This window comes from Dermacentor variabilis, chromosome 4, assembly GCF_050947875.1.
Source record: "Dermacentor variabilis isolate Ectoservices chromosome 4, ASM5094787v1, whole genome shotgun sequence".
In the NCBI taxonomy this organism is placed as follows: Eukaryota; Metazoa; Arthropoda; class Arachnida; order Ixodida; family Ixodidae; genus Dermacentor; species Dermacentor variabilis.
This window is the reverse complement of record NC_134571.1, coordinates 33983390-34010932: the sequence shown is the minus strand read 5'-3', so window position 1 is coordinate 34010932 and position 27543 is coordinate 33983390. Positions and strand designations below refer to the sequence as shown.

The following is a 27543-nucleotide window of genomic DNA, read 5'->3' as shown; positions in this document are numbered from 1 at the left end:
TGGGGTACGTGGTGGTGTCGCGAAGCCGTCCGAATTATCAGGCATGTCCGAAAAATCGGCCGTCCGGAAAATCGGTCGCTGACTACACTGGCAACTCCTCCAGCCGATGACACGGTGTCGAAAGACGATTTGTTACGATTCCTTATTACTCGAGCCAGCATTAGCGCGACTTTTGTTCCCTTTCAATAAAATTACAGCTCATTTTGCTGATAGAAGCAAAAATTCCCCGAGTTTTCCCCGAGTATTTCTGGACTATTCAATGTCCCTGAGAATTCCCGGTTTTCCCAGATAGTAGACAACCTGTAATAGCAATGTTTTGCTCTGTACCAAGGAGGTATGCATAACTATTTGCACACATTAAGTCTAGCAAAGAGCAACAAATTCATTTAGGAAAACATGCAAGTGAAACAGGGACACTATGACAAATACAGGCAAGAACATGCCACTAATATGTTGCACAATACATACTTTCCCTGCTTGCAGTTGCTCAAGCAGTAATGGGTCCCTTGACTACAGCTTCACCAGTCTTCGACTTCTCTCATTTCAGGCATAAGTTGGCTATCTTTTCACTTCTTATGGATAACTATTCTGACTGCTGCTGGCTAATTCTAAAGCTTATGTAATGTCCGTGTGAGTTGTACATGTACATGTAACTCACAGTAGTTTAAAAGACATAACCAGCCTAGAATGGGTTAAAAGCTTTGTTAGTGCATCAGGCACCATCAGAAGTGGGAGCCAAACCAGCCATACGAAGGGAAAACGAGTTCTCTGTTCTTCGCAGAAGGCAGGAGTCAACTGCTGGGGAGGAAATTCCTCAAAACAGGTCAGAAGAAGGGGTCGGTGCCATGTCAGAGGTGAGATGAGCCAGAGTGGAGGCATTCTGATGTACGTGTTTGGGACAAGCCCTAGCAGGACACAGCAGTATGAGACTCAAACTCGTAAACTCCAAGAGCAAAGTGCCTGCTGAGCATTGGCATGTTACTGATGTCGAATGCCATACACACTATTTGCTGTGTCACGTTTAGGATGACACAGGCTGCCGTGACATAGAAGCTTGCTCACCTTTCGCCGATGGTGGTGTCTGTAACTTCAGTAGTGGGAACAGCAGCAGCAGCCTTGGCTGCAGCAGCACCCTTCTTTGTGAACCTCTGTGGTATTGCAGCCTTCATCTTTTTTGAGAGCTGAGCAGCACGAACCTTGGCAAACTCCTGCTGGCTCAGGATCCGAGTCTCCGAAACCAGTGCTGCCTTTTGAGCACGTTCTTCGAGGTTCAGCAAAGGCCTGCCTTTCTTCTAAAACAAAGTTGGGGAGAGGGAGGGGAGAGAGGGAGAGACTGAGAGTACAACCGCAGGGCTTAAGGTGTTCACACTCATGGCTGCATGCACTAAATGTACAGCATGTACTGTGAACAAGGAAGACATGTACAAATGCCTCCTCTATGTAAACAGCAGACTCTTATACACAAAAATTTCACATGTAGGTGGCATTTCACAGTGCATTTTGTTTAATTCCATGTCTGGATGCTGTACCTGCTTGTACTTATTTTTCCTGGTCAAAGCAGGCAAGTACTGCATCCAAACATGGTAATACTTTATAAAATTCACCATGAAATTTCAGAACTAATGAGCCAGCAGTTCAGCCAGCAGGGACATTTAGACAGGCTTTTTTATTTACGCAACATTAGGTAGTCTAACAGAAAATGTTTATGTGCAAGTGCACCTTAACACAAATAAAGCTGCCTGGCTGCTGTGCATCTAGTGAAACTTTTATCGCCTAATAAGTGCAGCCACATCGGGATACGTTGGCCACAAGTGCAAGTACTGCAACCATCTGCAGTGTCTATGTTTTCGGCCACAAGGTAGTAGAAACATATAAGCATGAACAAATACAGACAAACTCCACATCGTAACATTCCAAATAAGTGCCAAGGAAGAGAAAGTACAGATGACACGATGTCAACCACAACAGGCAAAAAAGTGATGTGAAAAGCATGTTTCCGGCTCCTGCAATCAATTAAAACACCAGCAGTACAAAAAAGGATAGCATTGTAGATTGGCTTCCATCACTTCGAGGGAGTTGTCGCTGGGGATGCTATTCCAGCACCACCTATGCTGATACTGCTGCATCATCTTCCTTCCCAAGGATGGGTGGCGAGGTGGGGCATTGTCATTCAGGGGATGGAGACAAGCGACACTGGCAACCTTGCGGCAATGGTGAGGGACTGTAGTATGGCATAGTGGTGGTGTTGAGGTTGTACACCTCAAAAGAAAGGCTGGAAGCTGTAGTAGCTGGGGTCGGTATGGCTAGAAGTGGCGTACAGGGTTTACAACGGTGAAGAGCGACAGCTGTTACAACAGTGGGTGACGTAACTGATACGGCGACAATTGAAACAATTAGCTATTCATATCGAATCCTCCATTCAGCCAGGAACCGTTGGTCCTGGGGTGCAAATCTTTGGCACAGTTCAGTTGTCTGAAAAAATCAGCGACAATGAGAACAGCAAAACCTAAATTGCCAAGTTTCTGTTCAGTTTGAATTGAACTCAATTCAATTCAAACTAAAGACATCGAAAAATCGCTGAGGCCGGTTAACTTTCTGACACGGTGCCAACACATCCTGAATGTAGGACCTGTACGGTTTCGTAAATGAGCACAAGTGGCCAGCTCTTTCTTTGCCGCTACCTTTCCACCCACGACTTTCCTAAACAAGTCGGGCAGTTTTTCATTGCCAGTGCCTCAACTTCCAGGTTTCACCTTGCGAGTCTCGAACCAAACCTTTGCCATGTCTTTTAAGGGGGGAACGTGGCATTCGATAACAACTTTATTATTTCTTTGTGGATCTTTATGAAAATTGGCAGACTTATCAACAACATTTCTGTGATACTACTGTATAAATTTAATAAAGATATCTTTATAACTTTTTTATGTATAATATTTTTCTCCTTCTGGCCTTGTTCCAAGCCTGAACCACTTAAAAAATATGATAGAACACTTGTGCAAAGCACTGTGCATTCTAAGATGAATGGTTGAGGTCGTGACATTCTTAAATTTTTTTATTTTCAATGCAATTTTTTTTAGTTCTCATTTTTTAAGAGGTGACTGTACCACAGGCATTTAGGCTGTGAGCAAGTAGCCGAATCGTCAATTGTAGTAAAGTCAAACTGCAAAAGCAAGAGTGTCATGCACTGGACAGTACATCCAGGAATACAGGGAAAAAAACGGAACTGAACTAGACCTAGTAATCGCGACGAAATCAATGGTACAAGCAAAGCAGGAAGCAAGAAAAGTCATTTTGAGAAAAATGCTTTCAGAGTTGTACCTTAGATTTTACATCATCAAAAGACACCGGGGTCTTTTGTGTCCTTTTCAGTGTGCGGCTCCTTGAGTGCCTTGCCTTTAGTTTCATGTGCCTTGCTTGATTTTTTTTTCCACAAGACATCCTTTTCCGCTGCTCTGCGAAGAGCATGTTGTCCCGGTTGCAGTCTAAGTGTTGCACAATCTCAGGATACGCACGGCGGGCCCCAGCATTGTATTTGCAGACTGCCTCATGGACAGCTGTCTCTGTCGGAACCAATGATGCTTTATTATCTTTTGGCAGCAGCAACCATATGACCGAATGAAGGCTTTCGGCAGTGTTTTGGGTTTTTTTCCCTAGGCAACGGCTGAGGAGCTGCATGTCAGAAAGGTGTTGGTACACGGGCAGCAATGCATCGGCAACATGCTTTCCAAGCCGGTACTTGTGAGGAGGTGGAGGCTTCTTCTTTGCTTCTGCATTCTGATGTTGGCACCAACTTTGGGGCCCCTGCGGGCAAAGGTCATGATGGGGGTCTTCATCGGTAGATGTTATATGATAATATGTTGCCATCACGGCCTTTTGCATGTCTTGAACAATGTCGTTGTCATGCAGAGCCATGCCACAGTAATTTGTCAGTTTCTTGATTAAATCTTGAGTGAGGCCACCTTTCCCTCCAAGAGGTTGCCCTTTCTTGCCTTTTGGGATCAGAGCATGCAGAGTCGTCCCCATCCTCTTCTTGACATGATTAATGCAGTCCTCCTTTGTAAATGAAATAAATCCATAAGTCTTGTCCTGACAGAGTGCTACAAAGGTTCTACTGTCACCATCACAAACAATGTTTGTATATCGCAAACCATGTTTGCTAAGGGACCTCCTGAAAAGAGTCAATGCTGCTTCAACCTCCATTCTGCCAGAGTTCACATCTGTGCTTTTTGGCAGCCGTGTGATGCTTTCCAACCATCACAGCCTTCACCCCCTTCTTTAGGGCCAAGCGTGCAACCGTGGCATCGGTTTGATAGGACCACACAGTCAAGCAACAGTCCTGTGAGAAATTCTATTACAGTGCCGACACTTATGTGGGATGTATGACCACGTATTAACCATGTCCCATCATAAACCACTGTTATGCTATTGAAGGTAGGATCCATCTCCCTGTAAACATTGCGCACTGCCACCACAGCATCAGAAAAAATATTGGCAGCAGCTGTCTCACTGGCAGGTCTGAACTCAGCCTTGAGATGTTTCTGAAATGTCTTACGATGCAACCCTCTATGGGAGACATTCATTATTGACCAGAAATTGGTCAAAGCTGTTGCCCCTTTGACAATACTTTTAACAGCCTGTACAGCTCTCATATTCGCATAAAAATTCTGCGACCTTCCTTGCGTGGCGATGACCACCCCTTTGCGACAGCGCCGCAAAACGCGCATGTCAGTATCATTTGCGCTGCTAATCCATGTCTTGTTCCCAGATGAACTGAAAGTCCTGGTCAGGAGCACTGCTGGCACTTTGATTTGCCGAGAAGTGCATTCAGGGCAGTCATTTGAACGATGAGAAACTCCTCCGCTTGTTCCGTACTGGCAAGCACCTCGCCTTCACCCGTAAGTTCCATTTTCGGCACAGTTGCCAACACCGAACTTAGTTTTGCTTGCACTTTCGCGGCGACTTACCGGGATGCTTCGGCCGATACAAAACGCAGCTCCAGGCGCGCCTGAGTGGTGCCGCCCGTACTTGTAGATGGCATAGAAACATCATGCGAAGTGCCAAGATTATAATTGGACACATCCGAGATGCTATCGCTGGATGCATCCGACGATGTGGAACGTGGCACAACAAGCTTAACGGTGCCACTGCTGCTTGCACGAGATGTTTCGCCCGCATAAGAAGTGCCAGAGAGCGACTCCTCACATCGTCGAAACAAGTAGGTATTCCACCCACAAGTGAACTGCTCGGCGGCGGCTCCTGAACGGCATCATCGGCATGTGTACGCATCCTGTCCACATGTGGAGTCCTCGGCTGCGCATCTGTGACTTCTGGGCTATGCTGCACAGTACTGCCACACGACCTTGAAGCAGTCTTTTTCACCATTTGCGATTTTCGCTTACGAGTGCCTTAAGCATGAGCCGTCTTTTACGAGTGCCTTAAGCATGAGCCGTCTTGTACTTCAGTGGTCGCCGGAGAAACGCGTTTTCCAACCCGGGCAAAATGGTGGCACTCGGTTGCGCCGTTGCAGAGATATCGTGGCTTGAAAAACAGTGTTTTTTTGTGATTTCTGCGGAATTTTTTCGTCACGTTGGCTGCTACAAAAAATTATTTGAGCACTTCTACGCGGTTTTCAACGTTCATCTTTCGGAATCATATAAAAAAAAGAGTTATAGAAACAGAATATGTACTTTTCAAGAAATCAATTTTTTCGTCATTTTTCGTTATACGAAAGCCGCATACCCCCTTAAGTAAATCAGCATGTCTGCCAGCATTAGTGTCGGATCCCAACAATGGTGCTAACTCATACGTTCAAAATAGGCAAGCCAATCTTTAATGCGCACATGATCTATATTCTATACCGCACGGCGTCCCTGGGCCTCACAGATACAAAAGGACAATTGTTTATGTTGCTGTTGTAGTCGTGGGCTCATCTGGCAATGTGGAAACACTGAAGTGACGACCGCTGCGGAGCTCTGTTGCACAGCGTGTATCGTAAACCCACATTTCCACCAAAATGACACGGAAGTTACATGTATGTCGAAAGAATAAGGGAGTGTATTTTATAATAATATATACAAGGTTGTCAAAACAATATGTCAACCAACAGCTCGAGCACTGTTGACTTCTCTCTTGTCTTCCAAGTACTGCAAGATACTAATGCATTGTCAGCAAATCATGCACAAACTCCACGTAACAATACTGAGGCCCTGTCAGCACAAAGCTGTTGGCTATTTGTGGATGCCCACCACCACACAGCTTCTAAAGCTCTTTTCCATCACTAGATCTGGCAAAGTAAAAGAACAAGTTATGGTCAAGATTCTGAAAGATACTGTGGGAACGCTTGACACGCTCGAATCTTCCAACGTTGGGCTTCTCTGCATGACACATATGCAATGGTGGTAGTAAGTGTCATACTTATGCTGCTGTGATGAGAGATGGCGCGAATGTTCCGACGTGAGCACCACCTGATGATGTAGCCCTGCATGGTGAGTCAAACGTCTTGATTCCTCCGCATGTCTCATCAAGGAACTATTCTTTGTATGTTAATTGGCTAGATGGCTTGTTGCATGGAAGAAGCAATAAACGCCCTTCTAGTATGTTTGCACTGCTGTGCATCTTCATTGACAAGAACATGTAACACCACAATACACACCTTGGCAGCATCTGCCTCTTGTTCTGTTTTACCCTCATGGCTATGTTCAGGGTCAGGTGCTTCGTCATCTGAATGGTGGACATCAACCCAGCCGTCCGAGTCATCATCCTCATCATCGCTGTCACTTTCTTCATCTATACAGCAAAAGAAAACAGCTTTTAGTAGCAAAGTGATGAAGCTGCTTTGCACCAAAGCACACAATGCAGACAAAATGACAACTTGAATTCATTACAACATTATTTCACAGCTTGCTTCTATTAACTGCTTAGATTTTTTCACCTTATGCAGTACAACCTGCAATTTTATGAGCAATAAAAAAATGCGCTGAACAAAAGGTTGGAATCTGTATCCGGATTTTTTTAATCCCATCCAAGTCATATCCAACTCGGTACAGAGTGATGTGCAGAGAGCTTCCAGTAGAGGAGCATTTGACTGAGATAGTAAAAGTTATCATCAATCTTACTTCAGCTTAATGCTGAAAAATAAAGCAAAAAAAGAAGAGAAAAAGAAATGTCTTATAAACCCTCATGGCTGACAAAGCATTCATCTTGCCATGGAAAGATGAATGCTTTGTCCAAGAAGCCCACAATTTTTTTTTTTCTTTCAAGAACACACCTTTCTTTTTTATAAGCCCATGGGTGTTTCCTCTGAAAAATTAAAAAATGAAATTATGGGGTTTTACGTGCCAAAACCACTTCCTGATTATGAGGCACGCTGTAGTGGAGGACTCCGGAAATTTTGACCACCTGGGCTTCTTTAATGTGCACATAAATCTAAGCACACGGGTGTTTTCGCATTTCGCCCCCATCGAAATACGGCCGCCGTGGCCGGGATTCTATCCCGCGACCTCGTGCTTAGCAGCCCAACACCACAGCCACTGAGCAACCACGGCGGGTTGTTTCCTCTGTAGACTGGCTTCACTTGCCAGAGCTTTGTACATCCACTTGTAATTTTAAATAATTAGTTCCTGATGCATCAGCAATGTGATTCAACGAAACATACAGACTCACCATTATTTTCCTCTCCATCATACACATCCAACACTTCAGCACCAGGCACGAAGCTTGGAGCTTTAAGCTCACCATACTTGAGAACCTTCAGTTCTTGTGTTTCCTCTGTGGGCTTGCCCTAGAAAGCCAGAATGCAGCTTAGATGTGTCTATTTTTCTCATGGAATTAAGTTGGCCCTTATTGTCTATACATGAAATAGTGCCCTGTATGCATGTTACTGAAAACTTGATTGACTAAATGGTTTCAACATCTTGAAGCTACAACTGAACTATACGGTTACACACACAGTGCTTCAAAGCCTCGATATCTGGTGCGATAAAGGAAGGTTTTGGCAAGGAAAGAACAGCACCAACTAAGACGATCACTAGCGGGAGAACAACACAGGACAAGCACCACTAGGAAAGAACAGCGCCAACTAAGACAAGCATGAGCGGGAGAATGACAGCTTGTCCTGTGTCGTTCTCCCGCTCGTGATCCTCTTAGTTGGCGCTGTTCTTTCCTTGTTCAAGTGGGCACCATCTAGCCCAAATGAATGTTGTTTTGACAAGGGCTATGGATTTTCTGTCTACCTGCAGTTTTATAATATGCTCTAAAACCTTGGTACAGAGAACTTTCTTTTTCCTTGTCCCACTGGAATGTGTGCTTATTGTAACCACTGACAAGCATGACCTACTGAAAGATTACTGACATACTTTTTATTATTATTATTATTATTATTTAACACGACACCTGAAACGCAAAAGAATGCACTGATTTCTGCAATACAGGCTGATGGTGTATGCAGTGCAACAGCGAACAAAGGACGAAAAGGAACGACGGAGACAAGTTCTGACTTCCAAATGAACTTTTTTTATCATAAACATACATAGTATATAACCCTAGCACACTTGAACATAACCTAAACTGCTGATGCATGATGCCAAAACTAAAAGATATCTCAAATGTTTGGGAAGCCACAACGTACATTAAGGTGCACCACTAATTGCACATTCTAGGTAAGAAAGCTCATTTTTGGACAAGGCGGCCAAAAGTTTACTGATGCAATTTCTTTTAGCAATAGCCACGGCTACAGTGATCATCCTGGTATTATCACTTCTGTGTCTAGCTATTATTGAGGTCATTTAAAACAATGGAGTGCAGCCACATTGATTGCATTGTAAAGTCAAAAACCCCTCTCTCTTTCTTGACACTTTGAGATTATGTTCCTGTAATCTCACATTCCGGCATCTGCCAGTCTGCCCCACGTACCATAGTTCATAGGAGAGGGGAATGTCATACATCACGCACAATAAGCAATCAATGAACTTATTTCTGCGCTTTGCTTTGCACGATTCCTTATCCATGGAACAGATTCTGGTGCACAACTGAGAAATTTTACGCGGAGCAGACAGTCCCTTCCTTCTCCTGTAGACTAAGGTATGTGGGACAGACTGGCTGATGCCTGAATGTGAGAGTACAGATGCAATGTTACTTTCCCGACCACTCAAAGGCTGTTACTGAGATATGTATGAAGCACCTAGAATACAAATCCATCACTGCCACTAAAGGGATGCACACAAAAACACAGATTCAAACCCATGAAGCAACTAGGCCAACTAGTATACCAACTAGACCAAGAGCAAGTTCACCTGAAATAAATCTATCAGCAGCAAAAATGGCAGCTTCTAGTCATTGTGGCTCTTGGTTGGCAGATGATTTTGTGCATGTGTTGCCGAGGAGGAAGAGGAATGACCGTTTATTGTAAGAAACAGCGAGAAATTGTTCTTTCTTCGCCCTAGGTGGGCGGCTCTCTTAGTCCAGAAAGCCGTTGGCTAATGCCGCAGCCCGGGCCCGGTCCACCAGACTTCGCTGATCTTCCAGGCTCTGTGCCTTTAACATTCACTCCCACGTTTCTTCGATTGCTTGTAGCGGTTCTCAGGCATCACCTTGACTGTTTTTCTCGCGGTGTGGGCACACTAACACCATGTGTAGGAGCGTGTCTGGTACGTCACAATACCGGCATAGGTATGAGAATTTGGTGGGGTGCATTCGGTGCATGATAATTCCATGTACATATGTGTTCGTTTGTAGTCTGCGGAGGGCGGTGGCTTCTTCCTTGCTTAATTTTGGATGAGGTAGAGGATATTGTCTTCTTTCCAGTCGGTAATGTTGCAATATTACGGCATAGTTGATGGGAATGCCCTCCACCCTTGTCGCTTTCCAGAGACCGTGCGGCAGGAAATCCCGGCTGGTATGCTCTCGGGCAACAGCATGTGCTGCTTCGTTTCCTGCCAGGTGTTCGTGGCCTGGGGTCCATGCGACGTAGGTTTTGGGTAGTTCTTGGCGTCTTGTTATTTCTTTTAGAATCTTCACTGCTGCGGCAGAAATTCGGCCTTTTCGTAAGTTTCTACATGCTGTTTGTGAGTTGCTCAAGATGATTGCTGTGTCTTTGTATGTGGCAATGCCGAGGATGATGGCCACTTCCTCCGCCATTTCTGGATTTCTGGCCGGTATGGTGGCAGCGATTAGCTCCTTCCCTTGGTTGTTGGTCACGGTAATTGCGTATGCTCTTCTACCTGGGTATTTTGCCGCATCTGTATATCTCGTGTTGGGGTTCTTTGAGTATTTCTTGCTGAGCGCTCTAACTCTTACTTGTCTTCTGTCTTTGTAGAATGTTGCATGCATGTTGCGAGGTATTGGAGCGACTGAGATACGAGTCACGAAGAAATGGCAGCAATCGGGCTTTCGCGTCTGAGTCTGCTATGAAGTTTTCGCTGTATGCGAGTTTGCGTACTACTGCACTGCCTGTTTGAGTCAGCTTAAGACGTTCCAGCTGGCTGGCTCTGTGTTGCCGAGTAAAACTAAATAATGAAAAGAATCCCTCAATGACTCCTGATGGCAGCAAGGCATTATGGCTGCATGCGTTATGGGTATGTAGGGTTGAAAACCACTGCTATAGAACAATATTTTAGGGTAAAAAATAGAAAGGTTTCAATAAGCAATAGACTAAAGTGGATTTAAATAATCAATAAACAGCATTTTAACATTAAAGCTGGACATGGCTCAGAGCACACAGAAGCTGAACTGGAAATATGAACCTTGTGTTTGCTTCGACTAGTTCATTAGCTGACGGAAGATAAAAAATATATTCAGAGGAAAACAGTCATTATAGGATGGGATTATCGCTTTTACCACTCATCTACATTTAAGAAACAAGCATTGGTTGTTTACCTTTATCTAGAACATTTACCTAGAACATTTCGTCAAAACAATGCAATGCGACAGCCAGTCTGTGCTTTGCACTTATTTCAGGGCAGTATAATAAGTTTTACTAACATAAAGGAGCTACAGCTTACTCTAAACTTTCTTGCAAGCATCTCTGGGTTGATGGTCCTGTAGAGATGGATCAGTGATTTGGCGGCCGTTGAGACATCTATAAAACAGGCATAACAAGATATTAGATTGCATTTGAAGGTAACTATACAAGATGCCAATTTACTTATGCAATTGTTAATTACTAGGCAGTACTAAAAGAAGCAATGACCATACTCAAGGGGCTAGTTACCACAGGACCAATACAGAAATATAGTTCTTTAGTTGCACTTGTAAATCTTAAAACCCTTCACACATTTCCATAAATTTTAGCAGACAAAAGTAAGCACTTTATGGGTATGGTCAGCAAATTAAATACATGACATGTTTTCTTGGGATTAGCTCAGTATACTAGCAGTCTTGGGAGTAGAAGTATACAATAAATGACACAAACAGTCCACTTGAAAACAGAACCAGTCGGTTTGGTTTTAACACCCTGCATGTACAGTTGAACCTCGATGTAACGAACTTCGATATGATGAACTTCAATATAATGAAATTCTTGATATAACAGAGTATTTAACTTTTCATAACCTCTTGTGCATAGAACACCTTGCATTTAGAACCTCAATATTACGAAGTGTGTTTGCTGCGATTTCAATATCACGAAATTTCACTACCACCACAAAGGAATGCCGAAGCAATAAATAGAAACTTCTGCAGACACAGATGGTCAAATGATTGCATCACAAGCGGCTGCTTGAAAATGCACCTCTCAAATTGCGCGGTTCAAATCGCGCACCACGCGACAAGAGCGACCACCGAAGTGGAGCCGCATCATGCTTCATACAGAGTACAAGTGCGATAAGATCCTATCGTGCCCCGCACAGTGTGTGCTTTAGGTGCGAGTGAAAGTGTGCAAAGGCGAGGCAAGAAAGATGGTGGCTTCGCGAGTGCTGTCTTCCCACGCGAGCAAAGGGAAAGAGGAAGGAGCTTGCAGATGTGATCAAGCACGCGCGAGGGGTCAGGGGTGGGGGGAGTAGGGGGTAAGTTGGCGCGCATCTCGGCCGTGGTTGTGCATGGCTGTAAGCACGGCTGAGCGCATACACAGCCGTGCACCCTGCTTTAGAGGTAATCTGCCATGTGTGCAAAGAGTCGGCGTGCCGAGGCGGCATGGCACCATGTAGGCTGTCTTTCCACGAGTTTGGTATTGGAGGTTGCGTAATCTCGAGTTTCGGTGACCCATTGGGGCGAGAGGCAGACGAAGCATTCGCTCCCCACTGCCGGCGCTTTTCCCAATACCGTCGTCCAAGTGCATGCAAAAGCGTGGCTGGCTTCGCTTAATTCATAGTGCCGAGATGATATAGCCAATTGTGATGTGTGGTGCGCAACATGGTGCGGTGATCGGGACGGTCAGGAGAGACGCAGAGGAGACGCAAAGGAGACGCCGGGGAGACGCCGGGAGAGTTCCAGGAAGCGACGCCAGGAGGAGGTCAACCACCGGGAGTTGAAGACAGGCGGTCGGGTTCCGGACCCGAGCCACCAGGACTTCACCCGACCGAGGCCTCCTGCCAGCCCGTTCCTGTGCGTCGCCCGTCTACCCGAGCGTGCCGTCAGCTCCTCAAGGCCGGTGAGCTTCTGCGCCCGTGGGCAGGACGAGACCAGTGGGGCTACGGGCGCGAGTTCTACGCCAGCTGCCCGGCCAGAACGCCGCCCCCATCTGTCGTGCCGCCTGCTGCCCGAGGCTGGCGTTCGAGCTTCTGTGCACGTGGGCAGTACAAGAGCAGTCGGGCTACAAGCCCGAGCTCTGCACCCAGCTGCCCGGCCAGAACGCTGCCGCCGTCTGCTCGTGCCGCCAAGCCGCCTGCTTTACCTCGCCACACCAGAGCTGGCGCGCTCCGGTCGCCCGGTCAGTCAACTTACACCACGACCTTTGGTGAGACCGGCGCAACTCCTTGTGCCAACTAGTCGCCGCGTCTCCGCATTGAGACTGCTATGTGTCCCTGCCGTCGTGGCGAGCCCCGACTCGCGCACTAGTTAGCTTCACACTAGCCCCAAATGTGTCTTACCGCCGTGATGTCTATTTGAGTGTTTATTTTATTCTTTCTATTTCTTTCTATAATTTATTTTACGCTTCTAGTTTGATTAAAAGTCTTTGTGTGTTCGAAACCAACGGCTTTGTCCTCAATTGGGTTCTCGTAGGCAGAGCCTCCGAGAACCGTTAAAACCTTTGAGTACACGAACCGTTGTCCCCATATTTGGGCATCACACCAATGTATGTGGCATGAAACCGTATCATTCGTCACTGACTCTCAAATTTAACAAAATGAATCGTTTTGTCATTCAAATTTGCTTTTTTCAATTGCCCGATAATTCGGAAAATTCTGCGGCCCCTTTCCATGGAAGAAAAATTGGTCAGTGACTGTACTTATTTGCATAAACGGGCGAATTTCAGTACAACGAAATTTCAATATAACGACACAAACTGCCAATTTTACCGACTTCGTCATACAGATGTTTGACTGTATTTCATGATAAGAAGGGCACACATGGTCGCAGTGCTGCAAAGGACGAATACACACAAAATACCAACTCCTACAACAGCATGAATCTGTATGAGAATTGCTGAATAATTAAATAACTGTGAAACACAACAAAAAGATAAAAGGAAAATAAAAGTTCACTTTTGTCTCTGTATGACTTGTATTGAGCCAAGTCATGCAATAAATCTCCATTCATGACCAAGGGACACCGTGCACAGACTTCTCGAATTGCGTTCAACCTGAAAGGATGAATGAAGCAAGGACAGCATCAGCATGAGCTGCGCTCAGTTCAAGCAAGTTTTTTAAACAAATGCATGACTGATACACAGATCTGAAAAGTTCCGCTAAGGCCTAGCTGGTGTACAGTATCAAAAATCTTGATGTAGACAAACAATGAGAAACAGAGAAAACACGTTTGTGTGTCTTCAACATGGTTTTATGGTCTACACACCCAACAGTCATCGCTTCAGCTGAGTTGCGCTCCGTAACAAAATTGTTGACGATCGCCATCAACACTGGCTCTAAAACCTGGAAAGAGCGGAATAAATGCAGTTACAAACAGAAATAGAACAGAAGAAAAACAAAACTGTGCATCGAGTGCTGCTGGACCAAACGAACAAAGATGTGGGACTTGCATCTGGTGGAACGAGCTCATGGGAAGCCTGTGCAGTATACTGAAGTATCTTTGTGACCTCTGGAGGAAGAGTGTTGAAATTATGAGTCATACACAAGATGTTATGAAACAGGCAAATTTTGGGAATGTTTCACGAGAAACTCAAAACACTTGTGCACATTGGCAAGCATGAGCTTGGCCAGAGCACATATGCTTAGACTCACCTCTTTGATGAGGCTGGAGGTATCGCTGGGCCAGGGGGTAAAAGTTGAACACAAAGAGCTGGTAAAACAATAAGAAAAAGAAATATGTTGAAGTTACCTATCATTTTGAAGGTATGGGCAAGTTTAATGACTCAATAAAAGGAAACAACATATAAAGTTAGGCAGGTAGTTTTTTTTTTTTTTTCTTTCAGAATATGTGTCACTCTGACATCATTATTTGCCATCCTAGATTTTGTTGTGTTTTGTGAGCTGAGGCCTTTTTTTATGCAGGAACAAAAAACTATGGAAGGGGCTGGGTTAGACAATCTTTGTTTTCTCACATGCTGTAAGTCTTATTAAACAATAGACCAACACCGGCAACCAAGCCTCAGAATATCTGATGTTAGGAGGAGCTGTTTCCAGAGCTTGATGGTGGCAGAGACACTTATCTTTCACATTTTCATCACTTCGTGGCATAAAACCTCTGTGCCCTGTGAAACTTAGGTGATTGAAAATTCAGAAGTGTACACTACTGATCTTCCTTCTGTGTATCTTCAACAATACTTTGTGAAAAAAGTATTACCTCATGAATGCCAATAAGGCGTGAAATCAGGTTCATGACAAGAAGCTTCACTTCAAACTTCTCGTTCATGTCTTGCAGAGACTTCAGCAGCTTCTCAGCCATGGCTGTAAGATATTTAATTATAAAGTAAGCACACAGCACTGATTACTACTACAGGAGACATCTATGGAAACAACATTGTGATGAAAATATTGCCCACTGCTTACATTGTGGGTCGTGTATGAGGTGAAGTGCAGAAAAGTTGAAAACCTGTGCCTTGTCCTTCTTTTGTTTCTAGGATGGAAAAATTAGAAAAGCATGAAGAAAATAGAGAGAAAAAGAAAAGGCACAGTAATTGACATGTTCTCATGAACATTTCCTATCATATTAGGGCTCTTAGGAGAACTGCAGAAGGGCAGCGGATTGGGCGAGTTGGTGTTGCATGGTAACAATAAAATTCAAACAGCGCTAAACGAACGGGACCAGAATGAGGAGGAGACAAACACAAACACTTCTTACTTCAAATAAATCAGTTGTAAGTTCAGCGCCGTGTTTGTCTCCTCCTCATTCTGGTCCCGTTCGTTTAGCGCTGTTTGAATTTTATTGTTACCTCTTAGGAGAACACTGAACATTTAATGAAACATTGTAGGAATATTGGGGGAAGGTCACTTGGCGTACACAAGAAGTCAGGTAAGCAGCAATGTGCATACCAAAATTCTACTTCAATTCTTCTACACACGGGAGAGGTAGCATCTGCTAACCTTGGATCCACTGTCTAAAGCTTTGTAAAAGATCTGCTGTGGTGGAATTGCTAAATATGCTGCTTTAGATCTTAAGTAAAACACATGTGGCTGAGCTAAATGTTTGCCAAGAGTGCTCCCTCAGTTGCACTTTTCATCATGAGTCATTCAGTGCTTCTGGTGCTCATGGCACTTAAATAAGACAATGCCAAAACCAGTGCAACCTTTTATATATCTATAAAACTACTGTCACAGTCTCAGGGATGTCTGTGCCTAAAATATGTTAGAGAAGATTATTTTATACACTAACTGTGGTTAGTACCCCAATCTTTCTAATGCTCTTCACTCTTCTTGAGATTGAATGTTGTGCCAGTGAAAAAATTAATCCACTAATTGCTGCTGCAGAGGTTCTCTTCCTGTAGTCAATGACGAATAAAGAATGCAGAAGCTGCACCGATAAAGCACGGTGCCCACCTCCACAAGGCAAGAGATAGTTTCATAGAAACATTACTCTTACAAACTTAAGCTATTTACAGGGTGTCCCAGCTAACTTTAGCCAGAGTTAAAAACATGTTGACGCACTATAGAATGTTTTTTCATGGGTGCCACCATATTGTGTATGCAGTGGCGCCATCTACAGGCAGTCGGCATGCTGGCTTGGGTGTGCGCTCTGTCTTGTACGTCAGGCATATGCTTGGCGCTTGAATTTGGCATTTGTTTTTGCACTCGCTTGGCCTGCTTAGTGTGACGCATCTTTTACGTGGAAAACAGTTCTGCGAGATGTACTGAAGTGACTTAAGTCGGCATGGCTAGACTTTCTGCTGGCGTTGAGGCATACGAGGCATGCAGCACGATGTGAGCGCGAGTGTTTGAGCCTACAATCATCCTCGGAGATCAAGTGCGTGATTCTGAAAATTCCATTCTATTCCTTAATGTGACCTTATATCAGTATTGTCCTTTAGTTCCAAGCTGCAGTTCAGGAGCAGCGAAACATATGTGACGACTGTAATAGCATGGGTACTATTCTGCTACGGTAGAAGTTGCGCTGTTATACTTTGAGAAGCGCTCAAACTGTTAGCTGTAGATTACATTGTGCGACTACTTGGTTCAGTGGACATGGTTTCCACCCATGAAGAAAATAGTTTCAGTTAGTAAGAACAGCCTACCTTACAGTGTGAATTACACTGGTCCAGCAAAGCAACCATTTACGAACTGTAGGAGCGTTCGAAGCAGAGGTAGATGCTGGATTACAGATATCTTTGCTCTATATAGCGCATGGTCCAACCATGCAACATCAATGTTTATAGATATATAAATGTTGTGCGGCATAACCACGCGAGGTCTTATTGTGGCGCTGGCCCGTTTCCTTTCTTTTTTTTCGAGAAATGAGATAACAATTTTTCCTTTTCTTTTTCAAGTTTGTTCGTCCCGTTCTTTATGATGCACTCATTGGTATTACAGAAATTTCGTCCTCACAAATAGTAGTCGCATTCTTTTTATGTGATCCCTCTCTGTCACGGTGTGGCATTATTCGATTCAGTGAAGCACCGATCAACGGGTGCCAAAAGGTTGTAGGAATACGAACCGACGAGGAAGACAGTTATTGCATGCCACTTAGACTGCGGCTGAAAGAAGTGGAAGGCAGGTTTAGAGATTATTGTCTTTTTGTCGTCGGCGCGACCGTGGCGCCCTGATGGCTTTTTGTAGGAACCCCTGTGTATTCTCTGCCCCTCGCGTGCATTGAGAAGCTTGCTCAGAAGGCAGGGATGCGAATACTCCAAAATATGTGGTGTCTCTGTGCAATCCTTTGTGCACAAATTGCTGACAGTGTATGTGCGTGCCAACAGTGCCTTATGGCCGGCTACCGTTGTTTCTCCTGTGTTTGCGAATGAACAATAGAGGCCTGCCACGGACTCAAGGGGGGGTGTGTGTGTGTGATTTAATACAAGTGTGCGACCTCCAACAACAGGGGGGAATCACCCGTTCCCTTGCCCCTAACTAAAGGGGCTTGGCCAAGACCTTGGGAGGAGCCGGGATACAATTGGGTGAACTTGATTGGATCATCACTAATAGCTGCCGTTCCCCAACACAGGGAACTAGGGAAAGGAGAAGTTTTTAATGCAGGTTTTAGACCGAGCTAAGCAGTGTAGAAGCTGAGCCTACAATCTGCTGAAAAGTGTCAATGAGCTAGTGCCATCCAGTATCGCCTGGGCCGCCTAGCCGCATTTGAACGGCGAGTTACTAGTTGACATAAGAGACGACAACCCAATGTCTGCAATGAAGCTCACGGTAGTTCCCCTCAAGCTAGCTCAACCTGCTCGAGGGAAGATGTCAGACCTAGACTCCCAGGAAACCCAGCCCAGCAATCGCATCAACCGCAATGAGATCGACTTGCCAGCATTCTTTGGGAAAGCTTTGCCGTCGACTCCATGCTTTATGGACTTGCTGCTGCTGCCCGGCCATGCGTATGCCATCATTTGTTTTCTTTTGAACTCTGTTTAGTTGACCACCGTTAAGAGTGTTTTGTGTAGTGTTAATTTCTATATTTACTGTTAACTGTTCGTTGTATTTCCTTTGTCTTCATCACTGATTAAGTGCATGTGTGTTGGTGTTCTTGTGTGTGTGGTTTTTTTTGTGTTTCATTTAAATTCTGTGTCGTTGTCAGTCTATAAATATTTTTTTTCTCTTTCTCCCGGTCCTGACTCCTTCGCTGTGTTCACTTGAGTACAGAATGACCAACTGGCTTGTATATCCCATCAACGACTTCGCGCCGACGGCGAACAGGTGACCAGCCGTGACACTCTCGGATATTATGGCTTTACAGGGCAAAAAAGGCAATGCCGAAGCACACAGCTTATATATGTATCATGCTGGTTCACCAACTGTAGTGATTGATGCATTGAGCAGTTTATCGGCCTCATACAGGAGGCTTGCGTAGACAGACATGTCATAGTGATTTCAAGTTTACTAGACTTGAAATGCGCGAGAATGATGCCGGTGTATCACAAATATTTGATAGCGCCTGGCGCTTAGACGTTTTGGGGTTGCCTTAGGTTGGCCGTACACAAGCATGCGCTCTTATGTTTTAGTTCCTACACCAAGCAATCAGATATTGAGCAGATTTTCCATTTCCTGGCAATACAAAGATGCTGGTTCTTTTTGTTGAATTAAAACCGATACATCCAAAATAGTTCACATGTACACACGCCGCGGCTGATGATGCACATCACATGTTCCCGCATTCAAGAGATATATTTCTGCTTATTGCAGTTACCAATGCACCGAAAGGCTATAGACTGGTTCCCCGATGACCTTGTATGAACGGACATTGCGTAAATTTCAGAAAGTACGAGCTAAAACATCTCCAAATTGATCCGCAGCATGCAACAGCAATACTTTCAAGCACCGCCGCCACCAGATCACACAAGCCAGAGAGGAGGAAAGGCTCGCTGCACACCCTTTCCTCCTCGTGTGATGAAAAGGTCTATAAGACGATGCAACCAAATGCATGTTGATGACTACTGCATGAAGTAAGTCACCCTATTTTTCATATTCTGCTTAATTGCATAATTATTCAAGATTAATTAACCAACTTCTGAAGCAATGAAGTTAGGCAAAAAATTACAATTAGAAAGTTGTAGAACGGTTTGTGAAACGTCCGATTAAACAGTTTTTAACTTTCTATCTATTATGTATTAGTGCTTTTCCGTTTACTGCAGATGCTCGGGAAACACAAGAAATACCATGCGACATGCCAGCTTGCACGCTGTGATTGCACTGCTCCAAAACATTCCACATGCAAACAAACATAGCATCTAGCAAGGTGTGCTGCCGCTTAAAAGGCGACAGGGCAGTGACGCAGGCATTGGCCATGCGATTTACGCCAGTGATGTGCTTCCCTCGCGGCGGTTCAGTCAATCCAGCTAAGTGCTATGTTCGTTTGTGTGCGGAATGTTTAAGAGCGCTGCAATCATGGTGCACAAGCGAGCATGTCACAAGGTATCTTTTTGCATTTCGCGGGCATCTTGAGAGTGACAGATAAGAGCAAGGGGTCAGGAATACCGTGAAGCTGCTATATTCAGTGGCTTTTAATTCCTTTCCTTGCATCATTTTCACTGTTTCATTTTATTTTTATTTTTTTATGCGTAACCACTATCATTGTGTGAAAAAGAATGCTCAATAAACTGAAACAAACTGAAACCATGGTTGATTACATATGCCCTTTCACCTTCCGGGCTTGCTTGCTCTTGTCAAGTATACGCTTCCTCTTCCGCGACTTCTTGTTCACACGATGAGCCATGATGATTTCCTGTATGCTTGGTCCTTCAGGCTGCACACGATGCAAATAAAAGGGCATTTACGAGCTGCACCCTTTCTAAAGCACGGCTTAGCAAAGAGGACACTAAACACCCTACCTCAGACTCACTGCTTGAATCTTCCTTTTTTTCCTCTTCATCGCTACCGAGGAAAAAGGTGAGAGCAGTTGCCAGCACCTACGAAAAACGTAAGTCAATATAAAACTGGCAAAAGCCTATGCTTCTTCACTCACCTTCGTTGCCTTGTGGAAGCAAGCTGTGGCTATGGCATTGACTGTTTTGGCATCATTCCATACGTTCTTTTTGTATAGAGTCACCATGACATCCTGTGAACAGATTGAACAGAAAAGAGGAAAAACAAGAGAACCCCATGTTGACACACATTAAAGAATTTCTAAAGATGTTACGACATATTTAAGCACAGGGCACCTGATTACAGTTGTCTAAACCAAACAGAACTGCAAAAAAAAAAAATATATGCCTTAGTAAAAGCCTTCTGCTCTACATCAAGAAACAGTGCCAGCTCCCTCACTAACAGTTTCATAATAAGCTCATGTAGTTAGCTTTAAAATGTATAGGGGCTTCCAGCAAGTATAGACACAAGCACAAGTAAAAGGAATAGACAGGACAATGCTGGACTTGCAAATTAAGTTTATTGCGAATACATTCCATAAATCTCCGCCACGCATGCGTAGAAAACCAAGAACAATAACAAAATTTATAAAAAAAAATTATAAAGAAAGAAGCCTAGCCACACCCTCTCCAGACAAGGGCAACAACACTTGGACTAATGTGAAAAATATTTAAATTGAAGTTCTTTATCAGTGAGATGGACTGAATGTCCACTCACACATATATGTGCATCCAACTTTTTGGTGTGGAAGCTTCGCTTATTTCTCTTTCCAGTTCACTGGAAAGTTTACTGGAGTTAGTTTAAAGGGACACTAAAGGTTACCAGAAACTCAAGTTAAAGTGGTAGAGCAATGTTCTAGAACGTCTAAGGCGTCAATATAATCGCGAACAGAGCTTTAGTAACCGAGAAATTGAGGTAAATGCATGACACGATTTGAGACCCCCCAGCGACATTCCGGTACTAGCCCGATGACGAAAGGTCTCCTCATAATTTGTGTTACTAATACTCAACTACTCGTATTAAAAATATCATTTCATTCGATTATAAGCCGGAAAAAATGCTACTTGTCTACGTCTATTCGATTCTAGGAAAAAATAACATTTTGACGTTACCCTTCAGTAATATGGGTGTTCGAAAGGTTTCGTTTTCGCTCGACTCTGCGCCGCGCACGCTTTGGAGTTTCAGTAGTTTCGTTATCGCGTCGTGCTGTGAGGGTTCTGCTCGCGAAACTTTCATTTGGAACAAGCAGCGAGAATGCCACGTCCATGTGATGTCGTGGGAAGCCCTCGTTGCTTTCCCGCTCCGGAGAGCCGGTGTCGAGGCCGCCGTCGTAGTACGCAACGACGCCGGCAGTGCGAGCCCTCAGAAGCAGGTCGCGCTCGTCGGTGCTCAAATCGCTGAAGTTGAGCCCACCATCGCGAGCCAATCTGTCGGTGTCAGGGTCCATTGCGACGAGCGTCGAAGTTAGCGTCATAGAATGAAGTACCAGCTTATGGGCGTCTTGCGCTGGAGTGTGAGGTATAGTAGCGGCGCCTGGTGGCGGTGCGGGAAACGACATCTGGGTCGTGCCAGCTTGGGTCGTATTGAGCCCTGGCTGTGGCGAAGCACGTTTCTAGGCCGAGTTTTGCGTCGATTCGCACATTTTTATGCCCTGTTGCGAGTGCGAAAAGGCTCGTCGCTTCTCATAGACCACGCCGACCACGCTGCGAGCTCGCTGCAGCCTATAGTTTAACGAAAACGGACTCTCCGTGTGCCGTGGGACGTAACGTGGGACGTAATTCGTTTCTCCTTCCGCTAGCCACCATACTCCCGCTTTCGCTCTGCTGTCGGCTCTGTCTTGGCTCTGTTTCTGGCCGCGCGTTCGCGTTTTGCGCAGAAAAGCCGTAGCGCCGTCTGCGGACGCCGTTCTACTCACCGATGGCGCAACGTCACTATGAGACCATGATGTCAGTTCTCCTCGATCGGAGGGCGGGCGATTTGAACTGCGCTAGAGGTACGCGGACGCTTCAGAACGCATTTTCTCTTAAAATAAGTCTCTCCTTGGCACGAAACAAGCGTTTCGAGGTTTCTGGGATGGTATTTCAACAGTCCACGTTGACTTAATAGTAACCTTTAGTGTCCCTTTAAGCTAAGGAGCCTTGCGAACAAACAGATGACTGGTAGCCTGTTACAGCTGATGAATGGGCACTGAGGGAAGTAAAGCGCCGCTGAAAGCCAGATTAGATGAAGCAAGGAGATTAGGAAATATGTTGGCAAAGGATGGGTCCAACTGACATGAAAGAAGGGTAGCTAGAGACCTATGGGAGAGGTGTTGCACTAGACTTCAAATAAGTTGACGCTGCTGCTGCACATGTTACTAGCTTGCAACCAACATCTTAAACTCCTACACTTGAGCAACTTGTTTTGTACCTCGCCACCATTGTGAGCAGATCAGCAGCTCTGAGCTGTCACAAGACACCGAGTGTGCATGATGGAAGCACTTCTGCAAGAGGCCTCTCATCAAGTGTGGGTGAGATTTACATCAAGAGCTGAAATGGTGCGGCCAACATTCAAGCAAATCTTTGCTACTGCGTAAAGGGAAAGAGAAATCAAATTTTGCTGGATTGCTGACCACCATAACAGAAATGCAGAAGAAAGTGAGGCACACAACATAGCAAGTGTACCTGATATTTTGAAAGCCTTGGTGTGAAAGGAAGAAAAAAAAATTGGGGGAACCAGAGATCCTACCCTCTGAGCCACAGTAAACTAAGGGAGACATCTTTGTTAAATGACTGTGGCGTGCCGAAACTGTGTTGTTTGGAGCAACATGAGCAGGGGTGTGAGCAATCCCTGGCCATATGAAATACAGCTGTGCTGCTTTTATCACTCTACAAAAGTGCCGAGAAGTACTGAGTCAGTCAGTGGTGGTTTGCCTCTAAACTACTTCACAAAATCATTGCTACTTACAAGAGATGTCTTAGCAGCAACTAGGTTGCTGTCCTTCAACATGGTAAACATGAAGTTCTGCAATGTCTGAAAGCAAAGGAGAAAGAAACAGCTTGTTTGCATACATGCCACAGGCTTGAAAGGAGTTTCCAAGAAAGAAAAACAAACTTTCCCACTAATCTCATCGTGAGCTTGCCTGTCTAGTCTGTGAAAGACTTGCATCCATCGTTAAAGTCACCTTTCATGGTACATGTGCAGCGGATTGGCAGTGTCATAGCCAATTTTAATGCTGAAATATGACATATATGACATATTTATTTATTTGTTTGTTTGTGCAGTCGCCTCCCGATGCCAACGTGCAGCCTTTCCATGACACTTATTTTAGTTGGCAGTCGAACAGGCCACCAGCCGAGCGCCCGGTCCTTACACGTCGTTCACCTTCCCCGCGTCGCCGCTCATTGTCCCCCATGCATCGGCGCCCTTCACCCACGCAAGAGGAAAACTAAGCGCCGCAGTTCAGGAGGCAAGAACTGCATCACCTTCGATCTGTACAAATCCTCCATTGTCGCCTTCGAACGTTGTCGATCTTACTGTTGACGGCATCCCTACCTTTGCGCTAATTGATACTGGAGCAGCCGTGTCTGTCCTAAACGAACGCCTCTCTCGCGCTTTACGAAAAGTTACGACGCCACTTTCTGGGTTTTCTCTTCACACAGCAAGCACCCAGCCAGTTCAGCCTTCAGCAGCATGCACAGCTAGAGTTGTTATTCAGGGCGTTCTCTATATTGTGGAGCTTGTGGTTCTCCAGTCCTGTTCTCACGACGTGATACTTGGGTGGGACTTTCTTTCGCGAAGTAACGCCGTCATCAATTGTGCCCATGCTGAAGTCGAATTATCGCCTCTGTGTGACGTGCCCCTCGTCGGCGCCACTTCTCTTCCCGCTAAGCTGGTTCTTTGAGAAGACATCGCCATGCCGCCGTACTCGTCTGCCGTTGTTCCCGTCTTCTGTGGCACTGTCTCTGAAGGCGCTGTCCTCTTCACTCCTTCAGAACTCTTCATGACCCGCAAAGACGTTCCCCTGCCTTTCGCTGCGCTTGACATTTCAGCCGGTTTCAGCACCATCGTTGTCTGCAATCCGCTTCCTACAGCCCTGATGGCTCTTCGAGGCGAAGCACTTGGCCATGTTCAGCCTATTGATGACATGTTTATAACCGACGTGCCGGATGCTTCGTATGCAGAGCTCACCAACTTCTGTGCACTTTCCACTTCTGCTCCGCCATCACCTGACTTATTCACACCTTTCATTGCCGATGACCTTACTTCCGAGCAGCACTCCCAGCTTCTTCACCTGCTTGCCCAGTTCCGCTCTTCTTTTGATGTCGCTCAGCCTACTCTGGGTCGCTCGTCAACCGTTAGCCACCACATCGACACTGGCTCCAACGCGCCATTGTGGCAGCACCCGTACAGCGTATCCGCCAAGGAGCGTCAGGTGATCAGCGAGCACGTGGACGACATGCTTCAGCGTGGCATCATTTGACCTTCCAATAGCCCGTGGGCATCACCGGTGGTTCTCGTCACAAAAAAAGATGGTTCCATTCGGTTCTGCGTCGATTATCACCGTCTCAATAAGATGACGCGCAAAGACGTCTACCCTCTACCGCAGATTGACGACGCTCTGGACAGCTTGCAAGGCGCTAAATTCTTCTCTTTGTTGGATTTACGCTCGGGCTACTGGTAGGTCCCGATGTCAGCAGTTGATCGCCCTAAAACTGCATTCATTACGCCAGATGGTTTATAGGAATTTAATGTGATGCCATTTGGCCTATGCAATGCGCCTGCTACCTTTTAATGAATGATGAACAATATCTTGCAACGCCTAAAATGGAGCACGTGTTTGTGCTATCTCGACGACATCGTTGTGTTCGCCCCTGATTTCAGCACGCATCTTCTTCGCCTTAGGCAAGTGTTGACGTCCCTGACCAACGCACGGCGTGCAACTGAACCTGAAAAAGTGCCAGTTCGCCGCGCGCAAGCTCATGATTCTAGGTCACATCATATCACAAGACGGCATTTGCCCCGACCCATCAAAACTTCGCGCCGTGGCAGAATTTCCGAAACCTAAGACACTCAAAGAACTCCGCGCCTTTATCGGCCTTTTTTCTTACTTCCGACGCTTTGTTCGCAATTTTGCCTCGATAATATCACCTCTGACACAACTCTTAAGTGGCGCCAACAACCTGTCCTCCTGGTCTCCTGCATGCGACACCGCGTTCGTGACCTTACGCCGTCTCCTGACGTCTCCGCCTATACTGCGACACTACGACCCCACCGCCCCAACTGAAGTGCATACCGATGCCAGTGGTATTGGCCTTGGCGCTGTCCTTGCGCAGCGCAAGTCTGGCTACTCCGAGTACGTCGTTGCTTACGCCAGTCGTGCGCTGACCAAAGCGGAACGCAATTACAGCGTCACAGAAAAAGAATGCCCGGCCATCGTTTGGGCACTCGGGAAGTTTCGCCCCTATTTATACGGCAGGCCTTTCAATGTGGTTACTGACCATCACGCCCTTTGTTGGTTATCCTCTTTAAAAGACCCGTCTGGACACCTTGCCCGCTGGGCTCTGCGCATTCAAGAATACGACATACACGTCATATACCGCTCAGGTCGCAAGCACACTGACGCTGACGCTCTGTCCCACTCTCCGCTGCCAGCCAACACGGCCTCCCTCTCCACCATTAAGGCGGTATTCTCGGTCGACATCAACACCTTCGCATCAGAACAGCGCAAGGATTCTTGGGTGACCTCTCTTTTGGATCTCCTTTCTGGCTCGCCTGCATCTCCCATCTCCCGCTACTTGCGTCGCCAGGCTGTCCATTTTGCTGTCCAGGATAAACTCTTGTATCGACAGAACTACCAGCCCGATGGTCGCAAGCGGCTCCTGGTTATCCCTAGGACTTTGCGTTCCGACATGTGCGCGTCATTCCATACTGACCCACAATGTGCATACGCAGGCGTTTTGAAGACGTATGAGTGCCTGCGGCAACATTACTACTGGCGAGGAATGTTTACTTTTGTCTAAAAGTTTGTCCGCTTATGCCCGCAATGCCAACGCCGCAAATCTCCGCCTCATCCGGCCCACGGATTATTACAGCCACTTCCGTGCCCTGCTCGTGCCTTCGACCGTGTGGGAATTGACCTGTACGGGCCGCTACCACTAACACCCGCTGGAAAACGATGGATTATTGTCGCAGTTGATCACCTTACACGCTATGCCGAAACCGCTGCTCTACCTGCAGTGACCGCCAGTGATGTTGCATCCTTTCTGCTCCATCATTTCATTCTTCCGTCATGGCCCACCTCGGGAGCTGCTGAGTGATAGAGGCCGTGTGTTTCTGTCGCAGGTGGTTAAAGCTCTGCTTGCTCAATGCCGCATAGTTCACCGGACCACCATGGCGTACCATCCTCAAACTAACGGACTTACAGAGCGTTTCAATTGCACCCTTGGTGATATTCTCGCCATGTACATTTCATCGGAGCATACAAACTGGGACATCATCCTCCCATTTGTCACGTACGCATATAATACGGCTACACAAAGTACCACAGGATTTTCTCCATACTTTCTTCTCTACGGTTGCGATCCTTCCCATACCATCGATACGGTTTTGCCTTATACACCAGACGCGTCAGAATGTGCTCCCATTTCAGCCGTCGCCCAATACGCCGAGGAATGCCGTCAATTAGACCGAAAGTTCACCTCCGCTGACCAACAACGACAAAAACCCAATCGTGATGGCGACGCTACGAATCCGAACTTCGCTCCCGGCACCCTTGTCTTGTTGTCCGTGCCTTCTACCACGCCTGGACTTTCGACAAAACTTCTCTCGCAGTATGATGGACCATACCGCATCGTCGAACGGACCTCTCCGGTCAACTATGTCATAGAGCCGCTTACATCGACATCCGACAAGCACCGCCGTGGACGGGATGTTCACGTGCACCGCCTGAAACAATTCTATGACCCGCTCGTCTCCACGTCGTAAGTTGCCAGGATGGCTCCGCTTTTGCTCCGGGGGTAATTGTAATGAAGAAGAAGAGCACAAGAACAAGGCCAGCCAGATCGTCTCTTCCATGCCTGCTGTGGAACCAGTGGGCCAGCCGGATCGCCAGTGCTTGGCACGAGTGTGAGCCGTTCGGGCAACCAGCTGTTCCTGCTCTGCGTCACCTGCCTCCTCGGTTACGAAGAGACGTTACCCTCGGAACTGTTCAGTGCACCCATTACAATTTAGTTATTTATTTATAGTACCTTAAAGGCCCGAAGGCATTACAGAGGGGAGTGGAACGAAATACAGAGCATGTGCAGATAACAGGGTATAATAACAATAAAAAAAGAATTAGAAAGTGTAGATTAACAAAAGTATTCTTCAATAGTAATTCTAAAAGCAGATGTATCGGTTATGTTAACAATTGAGGCCGGCAGATGATTCCATTCATTGGTAGTTTTAGGAATAAATGAATAAAAAAAAATAGGTTCCTGAGACAGTGTGGAACGCTCAT

General features: G+C 45.9%; 1 protein-coding gene across 2 annotated transcripts in view; it reads right to left on the bottom strand.

Annotated features, from left to right (window-relative positions):
- Mys45A (SDA1 domain containing protein Mys45A) overlaps nucleotides 1-27543 on the bottom strand; it is a 37309-nt gene that overhangs the window by 7313 nt on the left and 2453 nt on the right. The window contains exons 4-17 of one of the 2 annotated variants that reach the window (XM_075688615.1): nucleotides 23010-23075; nucleotides 20164-20256; nucleotides 20030-20107; nucleotides 19843-19944; nucleotides 15102-15168; nucleotides 14896-14999; nucleotides 14334-14391; nucleotides 14132-14190; nucleotides 13948-14024; nucleotides 13638-13735; nucleotides 10998-11074; nucleotides 7663-7780; nucleotides 6653-6786; nucleotides 1063-1289 (exon numbers count right to left, since the gene is read on the bottom strand). In XM_075688615.1, coding sequence (XP_075544730.1) covers nucleotides 1063-1289; nucleotides 6653-6786; nucleotides 7663-7780; nucleotides 10998-11074; nucleotides 13638-13735; nucleotides 13948-14024; nucleotides 14132-14190; nucleotides 14334-14391; nucleotides 14896-14999; nucleotides 15102-15168; nucleotides 19843-19944; nucleotides 20030-20107; nucleotides 20164-20256; nucleotides 23010-23075 — 1358 coding nt within the window. Of the gene's footprint in view, nucleotides 1-1062; nucleotides 1293-6652; nucleotides 6787-7662; nucleotides 7781-10997; nucleotides 11075-13637; nucleotides 13736-13947; nucleotides 14025-14131; nucleotides 14191-14333; nucleotides 14392-14895; nucleotides 15000-15101; nucleotides 15169-19842; nucleotides 19945-20029; nucleotides 20108-20163; nucleotides 20257-23009; nucleotides 23076-27543 lie in introns of both variants that reach the window. The other variant, XM_075688614.1, reaches the window with a different exon arrangement.